At 46.3% G+C, this 20582-nt stretch overlaps 1 protein-coding gene across 2 annotated transcripts in view; it reads right to left on the bottom strand.

Moving 5' to 3' along the window:
* Positions 1-576: 576 nt before the first annotated feature.
* Positions 577-20582, bottom strand: part of AGBL5 (AGBL carboxypeptidase 5) — a 195445-nt gene continuing 175439 nt past the window's right edge. For both annotated transcript variants that reach the window (XM_088460553.1, XM_088460554.1), the window contains exon 18: positions 577-1192. In XM_088460553.1, coding sequence (XP_088316679.1) covers positions 1115-1192 — 78 coding nt within the window. In that variant the 3' untranslated portion in view covers positions 577-1114. The remainder of the gene's footprint in view (positions 1193-20582) is intronic.

Below are 20582 nucleotides of genomic sequence, written 5' to 3'. Positions count from 1 at the left end.
GGAACTTTTAAAATGCGTCAGTGAGTGATGAATACACCTGTGCACCTGCTGGGTGACCTGGGGAATGTGTCAGTGAGTAATGAATACACCTGTGCACCTGCTGGGTGACCTGGGGAATGTGTCAGTGAGTAATGACTACACCTGTGCTCCTGCTGGGTGACCTGGGAAATGTGTCAGTGAGTAATGATTACACCTGTGCAGCTGCTGGGGGACCTGGGAAATGTGTCAGTGAGTAATAAATACACCTGTGCTCCTGCTGGGTGACCTGGGAAATGTGTCAGTGAGTAATGATTACACCTGTGCACCTGCTGGATGACCTGGGAAATGTGTCAGTGAGTAATGAGTACACCTGTTCACCTGCTGGATGACCTGGGAAATGTGACCATTGTGAGGTCCTGAGGACTGAGTTTGAGAATCTCTAGTCTAGTTGTGTACCCAGCTTTAGAGAGCAGCCATTCCCGTATACATGGCACCGCCATGTAATTTCTGTTACTCTGCTCAGGTTGTGACTATTAATTCACAAGGCGCAGTTACAGGAGTATCAGGACATGACGGTCCCATATAGAGAACAACAAACACAATTACACACTTTTATTTACATATCCTGCGTCAGTGTGGTCACCGCAAAGGACAGAAAACAACAGGACAATATTAAAACCTGTCACAAGATTGTCTGTGAAGCTCTATTTACAATGGGAGAGAGAAAATCACGTACAAAGTGGGATCTTTTATATCAAAGTCTGTATGAAAATTAAAAAAAAAAAGTGGATGATCCCCAGGAGCGTCTGAAATGTAAAAAAACAAAAATTGGTGTCTCCAGCGCTGGAGATTGATCTTGTAGAAAACGTCACTGAGATCTGTATAAATAGGGACTTAGTGAAAAACAACACAATAAAATACTTGTGACTATAGTGGAATAAAACTTCCGGCTTCCTCCTCCCTCCTCCACATGAGACGGAGAATCCTCAGAGCCAGAACAAACTGGTCACACAAAGTGCAATTCTACAACACGAGAGATCCAGGCTGTAATAAATCCGCAAGGAGTGGGCGCCGGGAGGAATGTGGTCCGTGGCTCAGCTCACATAGCACCATTCATGGTCTGCAGGTGTGGTCCTCAGCCCTCTGCACAGAAGGACAGGGCACTCTGTAACGAGGAGAGGCGCGGAGCCTCCGATGAGACTGTCGGAAAACTCTAAGCGAGAGAGAGAAGATAAGAAAGGATCAGTTTGGGAAAATATTTTCCTTTAAAATCGCTATAATCACTTAGAATTCCTACAGTCAATAGAAATAAAAATGACTTTCTTACAATAAGCTGGAAGATCAGCATTCTCCTGTGTGTGTGTGTATAATATTAGGGAAGCAGTAAGGTGCGGTGCTCTCCAGTGTGTGTATAATATTAGGGAAGCAGTAAGGTGCGGTGCTCTCCTGTGTGTGTGTGTGTAATATTAGGGAAGCAGTAAGGTGCGGTGCTCTCCTGTGTGTGTGTGTGTGTGTGTATAATATTAGGGAAGCAGTAATGTGCGGTGCTCTCCTGTGTGTGTGTGTGTGTGTAGAATATTAGGGAAGCAGTAAGGTGCGGTGCTCTCCTTTGTGTGTGTATAATATTAGGGAAGCAGTAAGGTGCGGTGCTCTCCTTTGTGTGTGTATAATATTAGGGAAGCAGTAAGGTGCGGTGCTCTCCTGTGTGTGTGTGTGTAATATTAGGGAAGCAGTAAGGTGCGGTGCTCTCCTGTGTGTGTGTGTGTGTGTGTATAATATTAGGGAAGCAGTAAGGTGCGGTGCTCTCCTGTGTGTGTGTGTGTGTGTGTATAATATTAGGGAAGCAGTAAGGTGCGGTGCTCTCCTTTGTGTGTGTATAATATTAGGGAAGCAGTAAGGTGCGGTGCTCTCCTTTGTGTGTGTATAATATTAGGGAAGCAGTAAGGTGCGGTGCTCTCCTGTGTGTGTGTGTGTAATATTAGGGAAGCAGTAAGGTGCGGTGCTCTCCTGTGTGTGTGTGTGTGTGTGTATAATATTAGGGAAGCAGTAAGGTGCGGTGCTCTCCTGTGTGTGTGTGTGTGTGTGTGTATAATATTAGGGAAGCAGTAAGGTGCGGTGCTCTCGTGTGTGTGTGTGTGTGTGTATAATATTAGGGAAGCAGCAAGGTGCGGTGCTCTCCTGTGTGTGTGTGTGTGTGTATATTAGGGAAGCAGTAAGGTGCGGTGCTCTCCTGTGTGTGTGTGTGTGTATAATATTAGGGAAGCAGTAAGGTGCGGTGCTCTCCTGCGTGTGTGTATAATATTACGGAAGCAGTAAGGTGCAGTGCTCTCCTGTGTGTGTGTGTATAATATTAGGGAAGCAGTAAGGTGCGGTGCTCTCCTGTGTGTATAATATTAGGGAAGCAGTAAGGTGCGGTGCTCTCCTGTGTGTGTGTATAATATTAGGGAAGCAGTAAGGTGCGGTGCTCTCCTGTGTGTGTGTGTATAATATTAGGGAAGCAGTAAGGTGCGGTGCTCTCCTGTGTGTGTGTGTGTGTATAATATTAGGGAAGCAGTAAGGTGCGGTGCTCTCCTGTGTGTGTGTATAATATTAGGGAAGCAGTAAGGTGCGGTGCTCTCCTGTGTGTGTGTGTATAATATTAGGGAAGCAGTAAGGTGCGGTGCTCTCCTGTGTGAGTGTGTATAATATTAGGGAAGCAGTAAGGTGCGGTGCTCTCCTGTGTGTGTGTGTATAATATTAGGGAAGCAGTAATGTGCGGTGCTCTCCTGTGTGTGTGTGTATAATATTAGGGAAGCAGTAAGGTGCGGTGCTCTCCTGTGTGTGTGTGTGTATAATATTAGGGAAGCAGTAAGGTGCGGTGGTCTCCTGTGTGTGTGTGTATAATATTAGGGAAGCAGTAAGGTGCGGTGCTCTCCTGTGTGTGTGTAATATTAGGGAAGCAGTAAGGTGCGGTGCTCTCCTGTGTGTGTGTGTATAATATTAGGGAAGCAGTAATGTGCGGTGCTCTCCTGTGTGTGTGTGTAGAATATTAGGGAAGCAGTAAGGTGCGGTGCTCTCGTGTGTGTGTGTGTGTATAATATTAGGGAAGCAGTAAGGTGCGGTGCTCTCCTGTGTGTGTGTGTGTGTATATTAGGGAAGCAGTAAGGTGCGGTGCTCTCCTGTGTGTGTGTGTGTGTATAATATTAGGGAAGCAGTAAGGTGCGGTGCTCTCCTGCGTGTGTGTATAATATTACGGAAGCAGTAAGGTGCAGTGCTCTCCTGTGTGTGTGTGTATAATATTAGGGAAGCAGTAAGGTGCGGTGCTCTCCTGTGTGTATAATATTAGGGAAGCAGTAAGGTGCGGTGCTCTCCTGTGTGTGTGTATAATATTAGGGAAGCAGTAAGGTGCGGTGCTCTCCTGTGTGTGTGTATAATATTAGGGAAGCAGTAAGGTGCGGTGCTCTCCTGTGTGTGTGTGTATAATATTAGGGAAGCAGTAAGGTGCGGTGCTCTCCTGTGTGTGTGTATAATATTACGGAAGCAGTAAGGTGCAGTGCTCTCCTGTGTGTGTGTGTATAATATTAGGGAAGCAGTAAGGTGCGGTGCTCTCCTGTGTGTATAATATTAGGGAAGCAGTAAGGTGCGGTGCTCTCCTGTGTGTGTGTATAATATTAGGGAAGCAGTAAGGTGCGGTGCTCTCCTGTGTGTGTGTATAATATTAGGGAAGCAGTAAGGTGCGGTGCTCTCCTGTGTGTGTGTGTATAATATTAGGGAAGCAGTAAGGTGCGGTGCTCTCCTGTGTGAGTGTGTATAATATTAGGGAAGCAGTAAGGTGCGGTGCTCTCCTGTGTGTGTATAATATTAGGGAAGCAGTAAGGTGCGGTGCTCTCCTGTGTGTGTGTATAATATTAGGGAAGCAGTAAGGTGCGGTGCTCTCCTGTGTGTGTGTGTGTGTATAATATTAGGGAAGCAGTAAGGTGCGGTGCTCTCCTGTGTGTGTGTATAATATTAGGGAAGCAGTAAGGTGAGGTGCTCTCCTGTGTGTGTGTATAATATTAGGGAAGCAGTAAGGTGCGGTGCTCTCCTGTGTGTGTGTGTGTGTATAATATTAGGGAAGCAGTAAGGTGCGGTGCTCTCCTGTGTGTGTGTGTATAATATTAGGGAAGCAGTAAGGTGCGGTGCTCTCCTGTGTGAGTGTGTATAATATTAGGGAAGCAGTAAGGTGCGGTGCTCTCCTGTGTGTGAGTGTGTATAATATTAGGGAAGCAGTAAGGTGCGGTGCTCTCCTGTGTGTGTGTGTATAATATTAGGGAAGCAGTAAGGTGCGGTGCTCTCCTGTGTGTGCGTGTATAATATTAGGGAAGCAGTAAGGTGCGGTGCTCTCCTGTGTGAGTGTATGTATAATATTAGAGAAGCAGTAAGGTGCGGTGCTCTCCTGTGTGAGTGTGTGTGTATAATATTAGGGAAGCAGTAAGATGCGGTGCTCTCCTGTGTGTGTGTGTGTGTATAATATTAGGGAAGCAGTAAGATGCGGTGCTCTCCTGTGTGTGTGTGTGTATAATATTAGGGAAGCAGTAAGGTGCGGTGCTCTCCTGTGTGTGTGTGTATAATATTAGGGAAGCAGTAAGGTGCGGTGCTCTCCTGTGTGTGTGTGTGTATAATATTAGGGAAGCAGTAAGGTGCGGTGCTCTCCTGTGTGTATAATATTAGGGAAGCAGTAAGGTGCGGTGCTCTCCTGTGTGTGTGTGTATAATATTAGGGAAGCAGTAAGGTGCGGTGCTCTCCTGTGTGTGTGTGTATAATATTAGGGAAGCAGTAAGGTGCGGTGCTCTCCTGTGTGAGTGTGTGTGTATAATATTAGGGAAGCAGTAAGGTGCGGTGCTCTCCTGTGTGAGTGTGTGTGTAAAATATTAGGGAAGCAGTAAGGTGCAGTGCTCTCCTGTGTGTGAGTGTGTGTATAATATTAGGGAAGCAGTAAGGTGCGGTGCTCTCCTGTGTGTGTGAGTATGTGTATAATATTAGGGAAGCAGTAAGGTGCGGTGCTCTCCTGTGTGTGTGTATAATATTAGGGAAGCAGTAAGGTGCGGTGCTCTCCTGTGTGTGTGTATAATATTAGGGAAGCAGTAAGGTGCGGTGCTCTCCTGTGCGTGTGTGTATAATATTAGGGAAGCAGTAATGTGCGGTGCTCTCCTGTGTGTGAGTGTGTGTATAATATTAGGGAAGCAGTAAGGTGCGGTGCTCTCCTGTGTGTGTGTGTGTGTGTGTGTATAATATTAGGGAAGCAGTAAGGTGCGGTGCTCTCCTGTGTGTGTGTGTGTATAATATTAGGGAAGCAGTAAGGTGCGGTGCTCTCCTGTGTGAGTGTGTATAATATTTGGGAAGCAGTAAGGTGCGGTGCTCTCCTGTGTGTGTGTGTGTATATAATATTAGGGAAGCAGTAAGGTGCGGTGCTCTCCTGTGTGTGTGTGTGTGTATAATATTAGGGAAGCAGTGAGGTGCGGTGCTCTCCTGTGTGTGTGTGTGTAATATTAGGGAAGCAGTAAGGTGCGGTGCTCTCCTGTGTGTGTGTGTGTGTGTATAATATTAGGGAAGCAGAAAGGTGCGGTGCTCTCCTGTGTGTGTGTGTATAATATTAGGGAAGCAGTAAGGTGCGGTGCTCTCCTGTGTGTATAATATTAGGGAAGCAGTAAGGTGCGGTGCTCTCCTGTGTGTGTGTGTGTGTATAATATTAGGGAAGCAGTAAGGTGCGGTGCTCTCCTGTGTGTATAATATTAGGGAAGCAGTAAGGTGTGGTGCTCTCCTGTGTGTGAGTATAATATTAGGGAAGCAGTAAGGTGCGGTGCTCTCCTGTGTGTGAGTATAATATTAGGGAAGCAGTAAGGTGCGGTGCTCTCCTGTGTGTGTGTGTAATATTAGGGAAGCAGTAAGGTGCGGTGCTCTCCTGTGTGTGTGTGTGTGTACATAATATTAGGGAAGCAGTAAGGTGCGGTGCTCTCCTGTGTGTGTGTGTGTGTGTATAATATTAGGGAAGCAGAAAGGTGCGGTGCTCTCCTGTGTGTGTGTGTATAATATTAGGGAAGCAGTAAGGTGCGGTGCTCTCCTGTGTGTATAATATTAGGGAAGCAGTAAGGTGCGGTGCTCTCCTGTGTGTGTGTGTGTGTATAATATTAGGGAAGCAGTAAGGTGCGGTGCTCTCCTGTGTGTGTGTAATATTAGAGAAGCAGTAAGGTGCGGTGCTCTCCTGTGTGTGTATAATATTAGGGAAGCAGTAATGTGCGGTGCTCTCCTGTGTGTGTGTGTATAATATTAGGGAAGCAGTAAGGTGCGGTGCTCTCCTGTGTGTATAATATTAGGGAAGCAGTAAGGTGTGGTGCTCTCCTGTGTGTGAGTATAATATTAGGGAAGCAGTAAGGTGCGGTGCTCTCCTGTGTGTGAGTATAATATTAGGGAAGCAGTAAGGTGCGGTGCTCTCCTGTGTGTGTGTATAATATTAGGGAAGCAGTAAGGTGCGGTGCTCTCCTGTGTGTGTGTGTGTATAATATTAGGGAAGCAGTAAGGTGCGGTGCTCTCCTGTGTGAGTGTGTGTGTATAATATTAGGGAAGCAGTAAGGTACGGTGCTCTCCTGTGTGAGTGTGTGTGTATAATATTAGGGAAGCAGTAAGGTGCGGTGCTCTCCTGTGTGTGTGTGTATAATATTAGGGAAGCAGTAAGGTGCGGTGCTCTCCTGAGTGTGTGAGTGTGTATAATATTAGGGAAGCAGAAAGGTGCGGTGCTCTCCTGTGTGTGTGTGTGTTTAATATTAGGGAAGCAGTAAGGTGCGGTGGTCTCCTGTGTGTACATAATATCAGGGAAGCAGTAAGGTGCAGTGCTCTCCTGTGTGTGTGTATAATATTAGGGAAGCAGAAAGGTGCGGTGCTCTCCTGTGTAAGTGTGTGTATAATATTAGGGAAGCAGTAAGGCGCGGTGCTCTCCTGTGTGTGTGTATAATATTAGGGAAGCAGTAAGGTGCGGTGCTCTCCTGTGTGAGTGTGTGTATAATATTAGGGAAGCAGAAAGGTGCGGTGCTCTCCTGTGTGTGTGTGTGTGTGTGTGTGTGTATAATATTAGGGAAGCAGTAAGGTGCGGTGCTCTCCTGTGTGTATAATATTAGGGAAGCAGTAAGGTGCGGTGCTCTCCTGTGTGTGTGTGTGTGTGTGTGTATAATATTAGGGAAGCAGTAAGGTGCGGTGCTCTCCTGTGTGTGTGTATAATATTAGGGAAGCAGTAAGGTGCGGTGCTCTCGTGTGTGTGTGTGTGTATAATATTAGGGAAGCAGTAAGGTGCGGTGCTCTCCTGTGTGTGTGTGTGTGTGTGTATATTAGGGAAGCAGTAAGGTGCGGTGCTCTCCTGTGTGTGTGTGTGTGTATAATATTAGGGAAGCAGTAAGGTGCGGTGCTCTCCTGCGTGTGTGTATAATATTACGGAAGCAGTAAGGTGCGGTGCTCTCCTGTGTGTGTGTGTATAATATTAGGGAAGCAGTAAGGTGCGGTGCTCTCCTGTGTGAGTGTGTATAATATTAGGGAAGCAGTAAGGTGCGGTGCTCTCCTGTGTGAGTGTGTATAATATTAGGGAAGCAGTAAGGTGCGGTGCTCTCCTGTGTGTGTATAATATTAGGGAAGCAGTAAGGTGCGGTGCTCTCCTGTGTGTGTGTGTACATAATATTAGGGAAGAAGTAAGGTGCGGTGCTCTCCTGTGTGTGTGTATAATATTAGGGAAGCAGTAAGGTGCGGTGCTCTCCTGTGTGTGTGTGTATAATATTAGGGAAGCAGTAAGGTGCGGTGCTCTACTGTGTGAGTGTGTATAATATTAGGGAAGCAGTAAGGTGCGGTGCTCTCCTGTGTGTGTGTGTGTGTATAATATTAGGGAAGCAGTAAGGTGCGGTGCTCTCCTGTGTGTGTGTATAATATTAGGGAAGCAGTAAGGTGAGGTGCTCTCCTGTGTGTGTGTATAATATTAGGGAAGCAGTAAGGTGCGGTGCTCTCCTGTGTGTGTGTGTGTGTATAATATTAGGGAAGCAGTAAGGTGCGGTGCTCTCCTGTGTGTGTGTGTATAATATTAGGGAAGCAGTAAGGTGCGGTGCTCTCCTGTGTGAGTGTGTATAATATTAGGGAAGCAGTAAGGTGCGGTGCTCTCCTGTGTGAGTGTATGTATAATATTAGAGAAGCAGTAAGGTGCGGTGCTCTCCTGTGTGAGTGTGTGTGTATAATATTAGGGAAGCAGTAAGATGCGGTGCTCTCCTGTGTGTGTGTGTGTATAATATTAGGGAAGCAGTAAGGTGCGGTGCTCTCCTGTGTGTGTGTGTATAATATTAGGGAAGCAGTAAGGTGCGGTGCTCTCCTGTGTGTGTATGTGTATAATATTAGGGAAGCAGTAAGGTGCAGTGCTCTCCTGTGTGTGTGAGTGTATAATATTAGGGAAGCAGTAAGGTGCGGTGCTCTCCTGTGTGTGTGTGTGTGTGTATAATATTAGGGAAGCGGTAAGGTGCAGTGCTCTCCTGTGTGTGTGTGTGTATAATATTAGGGAAGCAGTAAGGTGCGGTGCTCTCCTGTGTGTATAATATTAGGGAAGCAGTAAGGTGCGGTGCTCTCCTGTGTGTGTGTGTGTATAATATTAGGGAAGCAGTAAGGTGCGGTGCTCTCCTGTGTGAGTGTGTGTGTATAATATTAGGGAAGCAGTAAGGTGCGGTGCTCTCCTGTGTGAGTGTGTGTGTATAATATTAGGGAAGCAGTAAGGTGCAGTGCTCTCCTGTGTGTGAGTGTATAATATTAGGGAAGTAGTAAGGTGCGGTGCTCTCCTGTGTGTGTGTGTGAGTGTATGTGTGTATAATATTAGGGAAGCAGTAAGGTGCGGTGCTCTCCTGTGTGTGAGTGTGTGTATAATATTAGAGAAGCAGTAAGGTGCGGTGCTCTCCTGTGTGTGTGTGTGTGTATAATATTAGGGAAGCAGTAAGGTGCGGTGCTCTCCTGTGTGTGAGTATGTGTATAATATTAGGGAAGCAGTAAGGTGCGGTGCTCTCCTGTGTGTGTGTATAATATTAGGGAAGCAGTAAGGTGCGGTGCTCTCCTGTGTGTGTGTGTATAATATTAGGGAAGCAGTAAGGTGCGGTGCTCTCCTGTGTGTATAATATTAGGGGGAAGCAGTAAGGTGCGGTGCTCTCCTGTGTGAGTGTGTATAATATTAGGGAAGCAGTAAGGTGCGGTGCTCTCCTGTGCGTGTGTGTATAATATTAGGGAAGCAGTAAGGTGCGGTGCTCTCCTGTGTGTGTGTGTATAATATTAGGGAAGCAGTAAGGTGCGGTGCTCTCCTGTGTGTGTGTGTATAATATTAGGGAAGCAGTAAGGTGCGGTGCTCTCCTGTGTGTGTGTGTATAATATTAGGGAAGCAGTAAGGTGCGGTGCTCTCCTGTGTGTATAATATTAGGGAAGCAGTAAGGTGCGGTGCTCTCCTGTGTGTGTGTATAATATTAGGGAAGCAGTAAGGTGCGGTGCTCTCCTGTGTGTGTGTGTATAATATTAGGGAAGCAGTAAGGTGAGGTGCTCTCCTGTGTGTGTGTGTATAATATTAGGGAAGCAGTAAGGTGCGGTGCTCTCCTGTGTGAGTGTGTATAATATTAGGGAAGCAGTAAGGTGCGGTGCTCTCCTGTGTGTGTATAATATTAGGGAAGCAGTAAGGTGCGGTGCTCTCCTGTGTGTGTGTGTACATAATATTAGGGAAGCAGTAAGGTGCGGTGCTCTCCTGTGTGTGTGTATAATATTAGGGAAGCAGTAAGGTGCGGTGCTCTCCTGTGTGTGTGTGTGTGTGTGTATAATATTAGGGAAGCAGTAAGGTGCGGTGCTCTACTGTGTGAGTGTGTATAATATTAGGGAAGCAGTAAGGTGCGGTGCTCTCCTGTGTGTGTGTGTGTGTATAATATTAGGGAAGCAGTAAGGTGCGGTGCTCTCCTGTGTGTGTGTATAATATTAGGGAAGCAGTAAGGTGAGGTGCTCTCCTGTGTGTGTGTATAATATTAGGGAAGCAGTAAGGTGCGGTGCTCTCCTGTGTGAGTGTGTATAATATTAGGGAAGCAGTAAGGTGCGGTGCTCTCCTGTGTGTGAGTGTGTATAATATTAGGGAAGCAGTAAGGTGCGGTGCTCTCCTGTGTGTGTGTGTATAATATTAGGGAAGCAGTAAGGTGCGGTGCTCTCCTGTGTGAGTGTATGTATAATATTAGAGAAGCAGTAAGGTGCGGTGCTCTCCTGTGTGAGTGTGTGTGTATAATATTAGGGAAGCAGTAAGATGCGGTGCTCTCCTGTGTGTGTGTGTGTGTATAATATTAGGGAAGCAGTAAGATGCGGTGCTCTCCTGTGTGTATAATATTAGGGAAGTAGTAAGGTGCGGTGCTCTCCTGTGTGTATAATATTAGGGAAGCAGTAAGGTGCGGTGCTCTCCTGTGTGTGTGTGTATAATATTAGGGAAGCAGTAAGGTGCGGTGCTCTCCTGTGTGTGTATGTGTATAATATTAGGGAAGCAGTAAGGTGCAGTGCTCTCCTGTGTGTGTGAGTGTATAATATTAGGGAAGCAGTAAGGTGCGGTGCTCTCCTGTGTGTGTGTGTGTGTGTATAATATCAGGGAAGCGGTAAGGTGCAGTGCTCTCCTGTGTGTGTGTGTGTATAATATTAGGGAAGCAGTAAGGTGCGGTGCTCTCCTGTGTGTATAATATTAGGGAAGCAGTAAGGTGCGGTGCTCTCCTGTGTGTGTGTGTGTATAATATTAGGGAAGCAGTAAGGTGCGGTGCTCTCCTGTGTGAGTGTGTGTGTATAATATTAGGGAAGCAGTAAGGTGCGGTGCTCTCCTGTGTGAGTGTGTGTGTATAATATTAGGGAAGCAGTAAGGTGCGGTGCTCTCCTGTGTGTGAGTGTATAATATTAGGGAAGTAGTAAGGTGCGGTGCTCTCCTGTGTGTGTGTGTGAGTGTATGTGTGTATAATATTAGGGAAGCAGTAAGGTGCGGTGCTCTCCTGTGTGTGAGTGAGTGTATAATATTAGGGAAGCAGTAAGGTGCGGTGCTCTCCTGTGTGTGAGTATGTGTATAATATTAGGGAAGCAGTAAGGTGCGGTGCTCTCCTGTGTGTGTGTATAATATTAGGGAAGCAGTAAGGTGCGGTGCTCTCCTGTGTGTGTGTGTATAATATTAGGCAAGCAGTAAGGTGCGGTGCTCTCCTGTGTGTATAATATTAGGGGGAAGCAGTAAGGTGCGGTGCTCTCCTGTGTGAGTGTGTGTATAATATTAGGGAAGCAGTAAGGTGCGGTGCTCTCCTGTGTGTGTGTGTGTATAATATTAGGGAAGTAGTAAGGTGCGGTGCTCTCCTGTGTGTGTGTGTGTGTGTATGTGTGTATAATATTAGGGAAGCAGTAAGGTGCGGTGCTCTCCTGTGTATGAGTGTGTGTATAATATTAGGGAAGCAGTAAGGTGCGGTGCTCTCCTGTGTGTGTGTATAATATTAGGGAAGCAGTAAGGTGCGGTGCTCTCCTGTGTGTGTGTGTGTATAATATTAGGGAAGCAGTAAGGTGCGGTGCTCTCCTGTGTGTGTGTGTGTATAATATTAGGGAAGCAGTAAGGTGCGGTGCTCTCCTGTGTGTATAATATTAGGGAAGCAGTAAGGTGCGGTGCTCTCCTGTGTGTGTGTGTATAATATTAGGGAAGCAGTAAGGTGCGGTGCTCTCCTGTGTGTGTGTGTATAATATTAGGGAAGCAGTAAGGTGCGGTGCTCTCCTGTGTGTATGTGTATAATATTAGGGAAGCAGTAAGGTGCGGTGCTCTCCTGTGAGTGTGTGTGTATAATATTAGGGAAGCAGTAAGGTGCGGTGCTCTCCTGTGTGTATGTGTATAATATTAGGTAAGCAGTAAGGTGCGGTGCTCTCCTGTGTGTGTGTGTGTGTATAATATTAGGTAAGCAGTAAGGTGCGGTGCTCTCCTGTGTGTGTGAGTATGTGTATAATATTAGGGAAGCAGTAAGGTGCGGTGCTCTCCTGTGTGTGTGTATAATATTAGGGAAGCAGTAAGGTGCGGTGCTCTCCTGTGTGTGTGTATAATATTAGGGAAGCAGTAAGGTGCGGTGCTCTCCTGTGCGTGTGTGTATAATATTAGGGAAGCAGTAATGTGCGGTGCTCTCCTGTGTGTGAGTGTGTGTATAATATTAGGGAAGCAGTAAGGTGCGGTGCTCTCCTGTGTGTGTGTGTGTGTATAATATTAGGGAAGCAGTAAGGTGCGGTGCTCTCCTGTGTGAGTGTGTATAATATTTGGGAAGCAGTAAGGTGCGGTGCTCTCCTGTGTGTGTGTGTATAATATTAGGGAAGCAGTAAAGTGCGGTGCTCTCTTGTGAGTGTGTGTGTATAATATTAGGGAAGCAGTAAGGTGCGGTGCTCTCCTGTGTGTGTGTGTGTGTGTGTGTATAATATTAGGAAAGCAGTAAGGTGCGGTGCTCTCCTGTGAGTGTGTGTGTATAATATTAGGGAAGCAGTAAGGTGCAGTGCTCTCCTGTGTGTGAGTGTGTGTATAATATTAGGTAAGCAGTAAGGTGCGGTGCTCTCCTGTGTGTGAGTGTGTGTATAATATTAGGGAAGCAGTAAGGTGCGGTGCTCTCCTGTGTGTGTGAGTATGTGTATAATATTAGGGAAGCAGTAAGGTGCGGTGCTCTCCTGTGTGTGTGTATAATATTAGGGAAGCAGTAAGGTGCGGTGCTCTCCTGTGTGTGTGTATAATATTAGGGAAGCAGTAAGGTGCGGTGCTCTCCTGTGCGTGTGTGTATAATATTAGGGAAGCAGTAATGTGCGGTGCTCTCCTGTGTGTGTGTGTGTATAATATTAGGGAAGCAGTAAGGTGCGGTGCTCTCCTGTGTGAGTGTGTATAATATTTGGGAAGCAGTAAGGTGCGGTGCTCTCCTGTGTGTGTGTGTATAATATTAGGGAAGCAGTAAAGTGCGGTGCTCTCCTGTGTGTGTATAATATTAGGAAAGCAGTAAGGTGCGGTGCTCTCCTGTGTGTATGTGTATAATATTAGGGAAGCAGTAAGGTGCGGTGCTCTCCTGTGTGAGTGTGTGTATAATATTAGGGAAGCAGTAAGGTGCGGTGCTCTCCTGTGTGTGTATGTATAATATTAGGGAAGCAGTAAGGTGCGGTGCTCTCCTGTGTGTGTGTGTGTATATAATATTAGGGAAGCAGTAAGGTGCGGTGCTCTCCTGTGTGTGTGTGTGTGTGTGTATAATATTAGGGAAGCAGTGAGGTGCGGTGCTCTCCTGTGTGTGTGTGTGTAATATTAGGGAAGCAGTAAGGTGCGGTGCTCTCCTGTGTGTACATAATATTAGGGAAGCAGTAAGGTGCGGTGCTCTCCTGTGTGTGTGTGTATAATATTAGGGAAGCAGAAAGGTGCGGTGCTCTCCTGTGTGTGTGTGTATAATATTAGGGAAGCAGTAAGGTGCGGTGCTCTCCTGTGTGTATAATATTAGGGAAGCAGTAAGGTGCGGTGCTCTCCTGTGTGTGTGTGTGTGTATAATATTAGGGAAGCAGTAAGGTGCGGTGCTCTCCTGTGTGTGTGTGTGTATAATATTAGGGAAGCAGTAATGTGCGGTGCTCTCCTGTGTGTGTGTGTATAATATTAGGGAAGCAGTAAGGTGCGGTGCTCTCCTGTGTGTATAATATTAGGGAAGCAGTAAGGTGTGGTGCTCTCCTGTGTGTGAGTATAATATTAGGGAAGCAGTAAGGTGCGGTGCTCTTCTGTGTGAGAGTGTATAATATTAGGGAAGCAGTAAGGTGCGGTGCTCTCCTGTGTGTGTGTATAATATTAGGGAAGCAGTAAGGTGCGGTGCTCTCCTGTGTGAGTGAGTATAATATTAGGGAAGCAGTAAGGTGCGGTGCTCTCCTGTGTGTGTGTGTATAATATTAGGGAAGCAGTAAGGTGCGGTGCTCTCCTGTGTGAGTGTGTGTGTATAATATTAGGGAAGCAGTAAGGTACGGTGCTCTCCTGTGTGAGTGTGTGTGTATAATATTAGGGAAGCAGTAAGGTGCGGTGCTCTCCTGTGTGTGTGTGTATAATATTAGGGAAGCAGTAAGGTGCGGTGCTCTCCTGAGTGTGTGAGTGTGTATAATATTAGGGAAGCAGAAAGGTGCGTTGCTCTCCTGTGTGTGTGTGTGTGTGTTTAATATTAGGGAAGCAGTAAGGTGCGGTGGTCTCCTGTGTGTACATAATATTAGGGAAGCAGTAAGGTGCAGTGCTCTCCTGTGTGTGTGTATAATATTAGGGAAGCAGAAAGGTGCGGTGCTCTCCTGTGTAAGTGTGTGTATAATATTAGGGAAGCAGTAAGGCGCGGTGCTCTCCTGTGTGTGTGTATAATATTAGGGAAGCAGTAAGGTGCGGTGCTCTCCTGTGTGAGTGTGTGTATAATATTAGGGAAGCAGAAAGGTGCCGTGCTCTCCTGTGTGTGTGTGTGTGTGTGTGTATAATATTAGGGAAGCAGTAAGGTGCGGTGCTCTCCTGTGTGTATAATATTAGGGAAGCAGTAAGGTGCGGTGCTCTCCTGTGTGTGTGTGTGTGTGTGTATAATATTAGGGAAGCAGTAAGGTGCGGTGCTCTCCTGTGTGTATAATATTAGGGAAGCAGTAAGGTGCGTTGCTCTCCTGTGTGAGTGTGTGTATAATATTAGGGAAGCAGTAAGGTGCGGTGCTCTCCTGTGTGTGTGTGTATAATATTAGGGAAGCAGTAAGGTGTGGTGCTCTCCTGTGTATGAGTGTGTGTATAATATTAGGGAAGCAGTAAGGTGCGGAGCTCTCCTGTGTGTGTGTGTGTTTATAATATTAGGGAAGCAGTAAGGTGCGGAGCTCTCCTGTGTGTGTGTGTATAATATTAGGGAAGCAGTAAGGTGCGGTGCTCTCCTGTGTGTGTGTATAATATTAGGGAAGCAGTAAGGTGCGGTGCTCTCCTCTGTGTGTGTATAATATTAGGGAAGCAGTAATGTGCGGTGCTCTCCTGTGTATGAGTGTGTGTATAATATTAGGAAACCAGTAAGGTGCGGTGCTCTCCTGTGTATGAATGTGTGTATAATATTAGGGAAGCAGTAAGGTGCGGTGCTCTCCTGTGTGAGTGTGTGTGTATAATATTAGGGAAGCAGTAAGGTGCGGTGCTCTCCTGTGTATGTATAATATTAGGGAAGCAGTAAGGTGCGGTGCTCTCCTGTGTGTGTGTGTATAATATTAGGGAAGCAGTAATGTGCGGTGCTCACCTGTGTGTGTGTGTGTATAATATTAGGGAAGCAGTAAGGTGCGGTGCTCTCCTGTGTGTGTGTATAATATTAGGGAAGCAGTAAGGTGCGGTGCTCTCCTGTGTATGAGTGTGTGTATAATATTAGGGAAGCAGTAAGGTGCGGTGCTCTCCTGTGTGTGTGTGTATAATATTAGGGAAGCAGTAAGGTGCGGTGCTCTCCTGTGTATGAGTGTGTGTATAATATTAGGGAAGCAGTAAGGTGCGGTGCACTCCTGTGTGTGTGTGTGTATAATATTAGGGAAGCAGTAAGGTGCGGAGCTCTCCTGTGTGTGTGTGTATAATATTAGGGAAGCAGTAAGGTGCGGTGCTCTCCTGTGTGTGTGTATAATATTAGGGAAGCAGTAAGGTGCGGTGCTCTCCTGTGTGTATAATATTAGGGAGGCAGTAAGGTGCGGTGCTCTCCTGTGTGTGTGTATAACATTAGGGAAGCAGTAAGGTGCGGTGCTCTCCGGTGTATGAGTGTGTGTATAATATTAGGGAAGCAGTAAGGTGTGGTGCTCTCCTCTGTGTGTGTATAATATTAGGGAAGCAGTAAGGTGCGGTGCTCTCCTGTGTGTGTGTGTATAATATTAGGGAAGCAGTAATGTGCGGTGCTCTCCTGTGTATGAGTGTGTGTATAATATTAGGAAACCAGTAAGGTGCGGTGCTCTCCTGTGTATGAATGTGTGTATAATATTAGGGAAGCAGTAAGGTGCGGTGCTCTCCTGTGTGAGTGTGTGTGTATAATATTAGGGAAGCAGTAAGGTGCGGTGCTCTCCTGTGTATGTATAATATTAGGGAAGCAGTAAGGTGAGGTGCTCTCCTGTGTGTGTGTATAATATTAGGGAAGCAGTAAGGTGTGGTGCTCTCCTGTGTGAGTGTGTGTATAATATTAGGGAAGCAGTAAGGTGCGGTACTCTCCTGTGTGTGTCTGTATAATATTAGGGAAGCAGTAAGGTGCGGTGCTCTCCTGTGTGAGTGTGTGTGTATAATATTAGGGAAGCAGTAAGGTGCGGTGCTCTCCTGTGTGTACATAATATTAGGGAAGCAGTAAGGTGCGGTGCTCTCCTGTGTATGTGTATAATATTAGGGAAGCAGTAAGGTGCGGTGCTCTCCTGTGTGTGTGTGTGTGTATAATATTAGGGAAGCAGTAAGGTGCGGTGCTCTCCTGTGTGAGTGTGTATAATATTAGGGAAGCAGTAAGGTGCGGTGCTCTCCTGAGTGTGTGTGTGTGTATAATATTAGGGAAGCAGAAAGGTGCGGTGCTCTCCTGTGTGTGAGTGTGTATAATATTAGGGAAGCAGTAAGGTGCGGTGCTCTCCTGTGTGTGTGTGTTTAATATTAGGGAAGCAGTAAGGTGCGGTGGTCTCCTGTGTGTACATAATATTAGGGAAGCAGTAAGGTGCGGTGCTCTCCTGTGTGTGTGTATAATATTAGGGAAGCAGTAAGGTGCGGTGCTCTCCTGTGTAAGTGTGTGTATAATATTAGGGAAGCAGTAAGGCGCGGTGCTCTCCTGTGTGTGTGTATAATATTAGGGAAGCAGTAAGGTGCGGTGCTCTCCTGTGTGAGTGTGTGTATAATATTAGGGAAGCAGTAAGGTGCGGTGCTCTCCTGTGTGTGTGTATAATATTAGGGAAGAGTAAGGTGCGGTGCTCTCCTGTGTGTGTGTGTGTGTGTATAATATTAGGGAAGCAGTAAGGTGCGGTGCTCTCCTGTGTATGAGTGTGTGTATAATATTAGGGAAGCAGTAAGGTGCGGTGGTCTCCTGTGTGTGTGTGTATAATATTAGGGAAGCAGTAAGGTGCGGTGCTCTCCTGTGTATGAGTGTGTGTATAATATTAGGGAAGCAGTAAGGTGCGGTGCTCTCCTGTGTGTGTGTGTGTATAATATTAGGGAAGCAGTAAGGTGCGGAGCTCTCCTGTGTGTGTGTGTATAATATTAGGGAAGCAGTAAGGTGCGGTGCTCTCCTGTGTGTGTGTATAATATTAGGGAAGCAGTAAGGTGCGGTGCTCTCCTGTGTATGAGTGTGTATAATATTAGGGAAGCAGTAAGGTGCGGTGCTCTCCTGTGTGTATAATATTAGGGAAGCAGTAAGGTGCGGTGCTCTCCTGTGTGTGTGTGTGTATAATATTAGGGAAGCAGTAAGGTGCGGTGCTCTCCTGTGTGTGTGTGTATAATATTAGGGAAGCAGTAAGGTGCGGTGCTCTCCGGTGTATGAGTGTGTGTATAATATTAGGGAAGCAGTAAGGTGCGGTGCTCTCCTCTGTGTGTGTATAATATTAGGGAAGCAGTAAGGTGCGGTGCTCTCCTGTGTATGACTGTGTGTATAATATTAGGGAAGCAGTAATGTGCGGTGCTCTCCTGTGTATGAGTGTGTGTATAATATTAGGAAACCAGTAAGGTGCGGTGCTCTCCTGTGTATGAATGTGTGTATAATATTAGGGAAGCAGTAAGGTGCGGTGCTCTCCTGTGTGAGTGTGTGTGTATAATATTAGGGAAGCAGTAAGGTGCGGTGCTCTCCTGTGTGTGTATAATATTAGGGAAGCAGTAAGGTGAGGTGCTCTCCTGTGTGTGTGTATAATATTAGGGAAGCAGTAAGGTGTGGTGCTCTCCTGTGTGAGTGTGTGTATAATATTAGGGAAGCAGTAAGGTGCGGTACTCTCCTGTGTGTGTCTGTATAATATTAGGGAAGCAGTAAGGTGCGGTGCTCTCCTGTGTGAGTGTGTACATAATATTAGGGAAGCAGTAAGGTGCGGTGCTCTCCTGTGTGAGTGTGTATAATATTAGGGAAGCAGTAAGGTGCGGTGCTCTCCTGTGTGTACATAATATTAGGGAAGCAGTAAGGTGCGGTGCTCTCCTGTGTATGTGTGTATAATATTAGGGAAGCAGTAAGGTGCGGTGCTCTCCTGTGTGTGTGTGTGTATAATATTAGGGAAGCAGTAATGTGCGGTGCTCTCCTGTGTGTGTGTGTGTATAATATTAGGGAAGCAGTAATGTGCGGTGCTCACCTGTGTGTGTGTGTGTATAATATTAGGGAAGCAGTAAGGTGCGGTGCTCTCCTGTGTGTGTATAATATTAGGGAAGCAGTAATGTGCGGTGCTCTCCTGTGTGAGTGTGTGTATAATATTAGGGAAGCAGTAAGGTGCGGTGCTCTCCTGTGTGTGTATAATATTAGGGAAGCAATAAGGTGCGGTGCTCTCCTGTGTGAGTGTGTATAATAATAGGGAAGCAGTAAGGTGCGGTGCTCTCCTGTGTGTGTGTGTATAATATTAGGGAAGCAGTAATGTGCGGTGCTCACCTGTGTGTGTGTGTGTATAATATTAGGGAAGCAGTAAGGTGCGGTGCTCTCAAGTGTGTGTGTGTATAATATTAGGGAAGCAGTAATGTGCGGTGCTCACCTGTGTGTGTGTGTGTATAATATTAGGGAAGCAGTAAGGTGCGGTGCTCTCCTGTGTGTGTGTGTGTGTATAATATTAGGGAAGCAGTAAGGTGCGGTGCTCTCCTGTGTGTACATAATATTAGGGAAGCAGTAAGGTGCGGTGCTCTCCTGTGTGTGTGTGTATAATATTAGGGAAGCAGTAATGTGCGGTGCTCTCCTGTGTGAGTGTGTGTATAATATTAGGGAAGCAGTAAGGTGCGGTGCTCTCCTGTGTGTGTGTGTATAATATTAGGGAAGCAGTAAGGTGCGGTGCTCTCCTGTGTGAGTGTGTATATTAGGGAAGCAGTAAGGTGCGGTGCTCTCCTGTGTGTGTGTATATAATATTAGGGAAGAAGTAAGGTGCGGTGCTCTCCTGTGTGTGTGTGTATAATATTAGGGAAGCAGTAAGGTGCGGTGCTCTCCTGTGTGTGTGTGTGTGTATAATATTAGGGAAGCAGTAAGGTGCGGTGCTCTCATGTGAGTGTGTGTATAATATTAGGGAAGCAGTAAGGTGCGGTGCTCTCCTGTGTATGAGTGTGTGTATAATATTAGGGAAGCAGTAAGGTGCGGTGCTCTCCTGTGTGAGTGTGTATAATATTAGGGAAGCAGTAAGGTGTGGTGCTCTCCTGTGTATGAGTGTGTGTATAATATTAGGGAAGCAGTAAGGTGCGGTGCTCTCCTGTGTGTATAATATTAGGGAAGCAGTAAGGTGCGGTGCTCTACTGTGTGTGTGTGTATAATATTAGGGAAGCAGTAAGGTGCGGTGCTCTCCTGTGTGAGTGTGTGTGTATAATATTAGGGAAGCAGTAAGGTGCGGTGCTCTCCTGTGTGTGTATAATATTAGGGAAGCAGTAAGGTGCGGTGCTCTCCTGTGTGAGTGTGTGTGTATAATATTAGGGAAGCAGTAAGGTGCGGTGCTCTCCTGTGTGTGAGTATAATATTAGGGAAGCAGTAAGGTGCGGTGCTCTCCTGTGTGTGTGTATAATATTAGGGAAGCAGTAAGGTGCGGTGCTCTCCTGTGTTTATAATATTAGGGAAGCAGTAAGGTGCGGTGCTCTCCTGTGTGAGTGTGTATAATATTAGAGAAGCAGTAAGGTGCGGTGCTCTCCTGTGTGTGTGTGTATAATATTAGGGAAGCAGTAAGGTGCGGTGCTCTCCTGTGTGTGAGTATAATATTAGGGAAGCAGTAAGGTGCGGTACTCTCCTGAGTGTGTGTATAATATTAGGGAAGCAGTAAGGTGCGGTGCTCTCCTGTGTGTGTGTGTATAATATTAGGGAAGCAGTAAGGTGTGGTGCTCTCCTGTGTGAGTGTGTATAATATTAGGGAAGCAGTAAGGTGCGGTGCTCTCCTGTGTGTGTGTATAATATTAGGGAAGCAGTAAGGTGCGGTGCTCTCCTGTGTGTGTGTGTAATATTAGGGAAGCAGTAAAGTGCGGTGCTCTCCTGTGTGTGTGTGTGTGTGTGTGTAATATTAGGGAAGCAGTAATGTGCAGTGCTCTCCTGTGTGTGTGTGTGTGTGTGTATAATATTAGGGAAGCAGTAAGGTGCGGTGCTCTCCTGTGTGTGTGAGTGTATAATATTAGGGAAGCAGTAAGGTGCGGTGTTCTCCTGTGTGTGAGTGTGAATAACATTAGGGAAGCAGTAAGGTGCGGTGCTCTCCTGTGTGAGTGTGTGTATAATATTAGAGTAGCAGTAAGGTGCGGTGCTCTCCTGTGTGTGAGTGTGTGTATAATATTAGGGAAGCAGTAAGGTGCGGTGCTCTCCTGTGTGAGTGTTTATAATATTAGGGAAGCAGTAAGGTGCGGTGCTCTCCTGTGTGTGTGTGTATAATATTAGAGAAGCAGTAAGGTGCGGTGCTCTCCTGTGTGTGTGTATGTGTATAATATTAGGGAA

The sequence above is a fragment of the Taudactylus pleione genome, unplaced genomic scaffold, assembly GCF_031769625.1.
Source record: "Taudactylus pleione unplaced genomic scaffold, aTauple2 ptg000050l, whole genome shotgun sequence".
Classification (NCBI taxonomy): Eukaryota; Metazoa; Chordata; class Amphibia; order Anura; family Myobatrachidae; genus Taudactylus; species Taudactylus pleione.
This window is presented reverse-complemented; position numbering and strand designations above follow the sequence as displayed.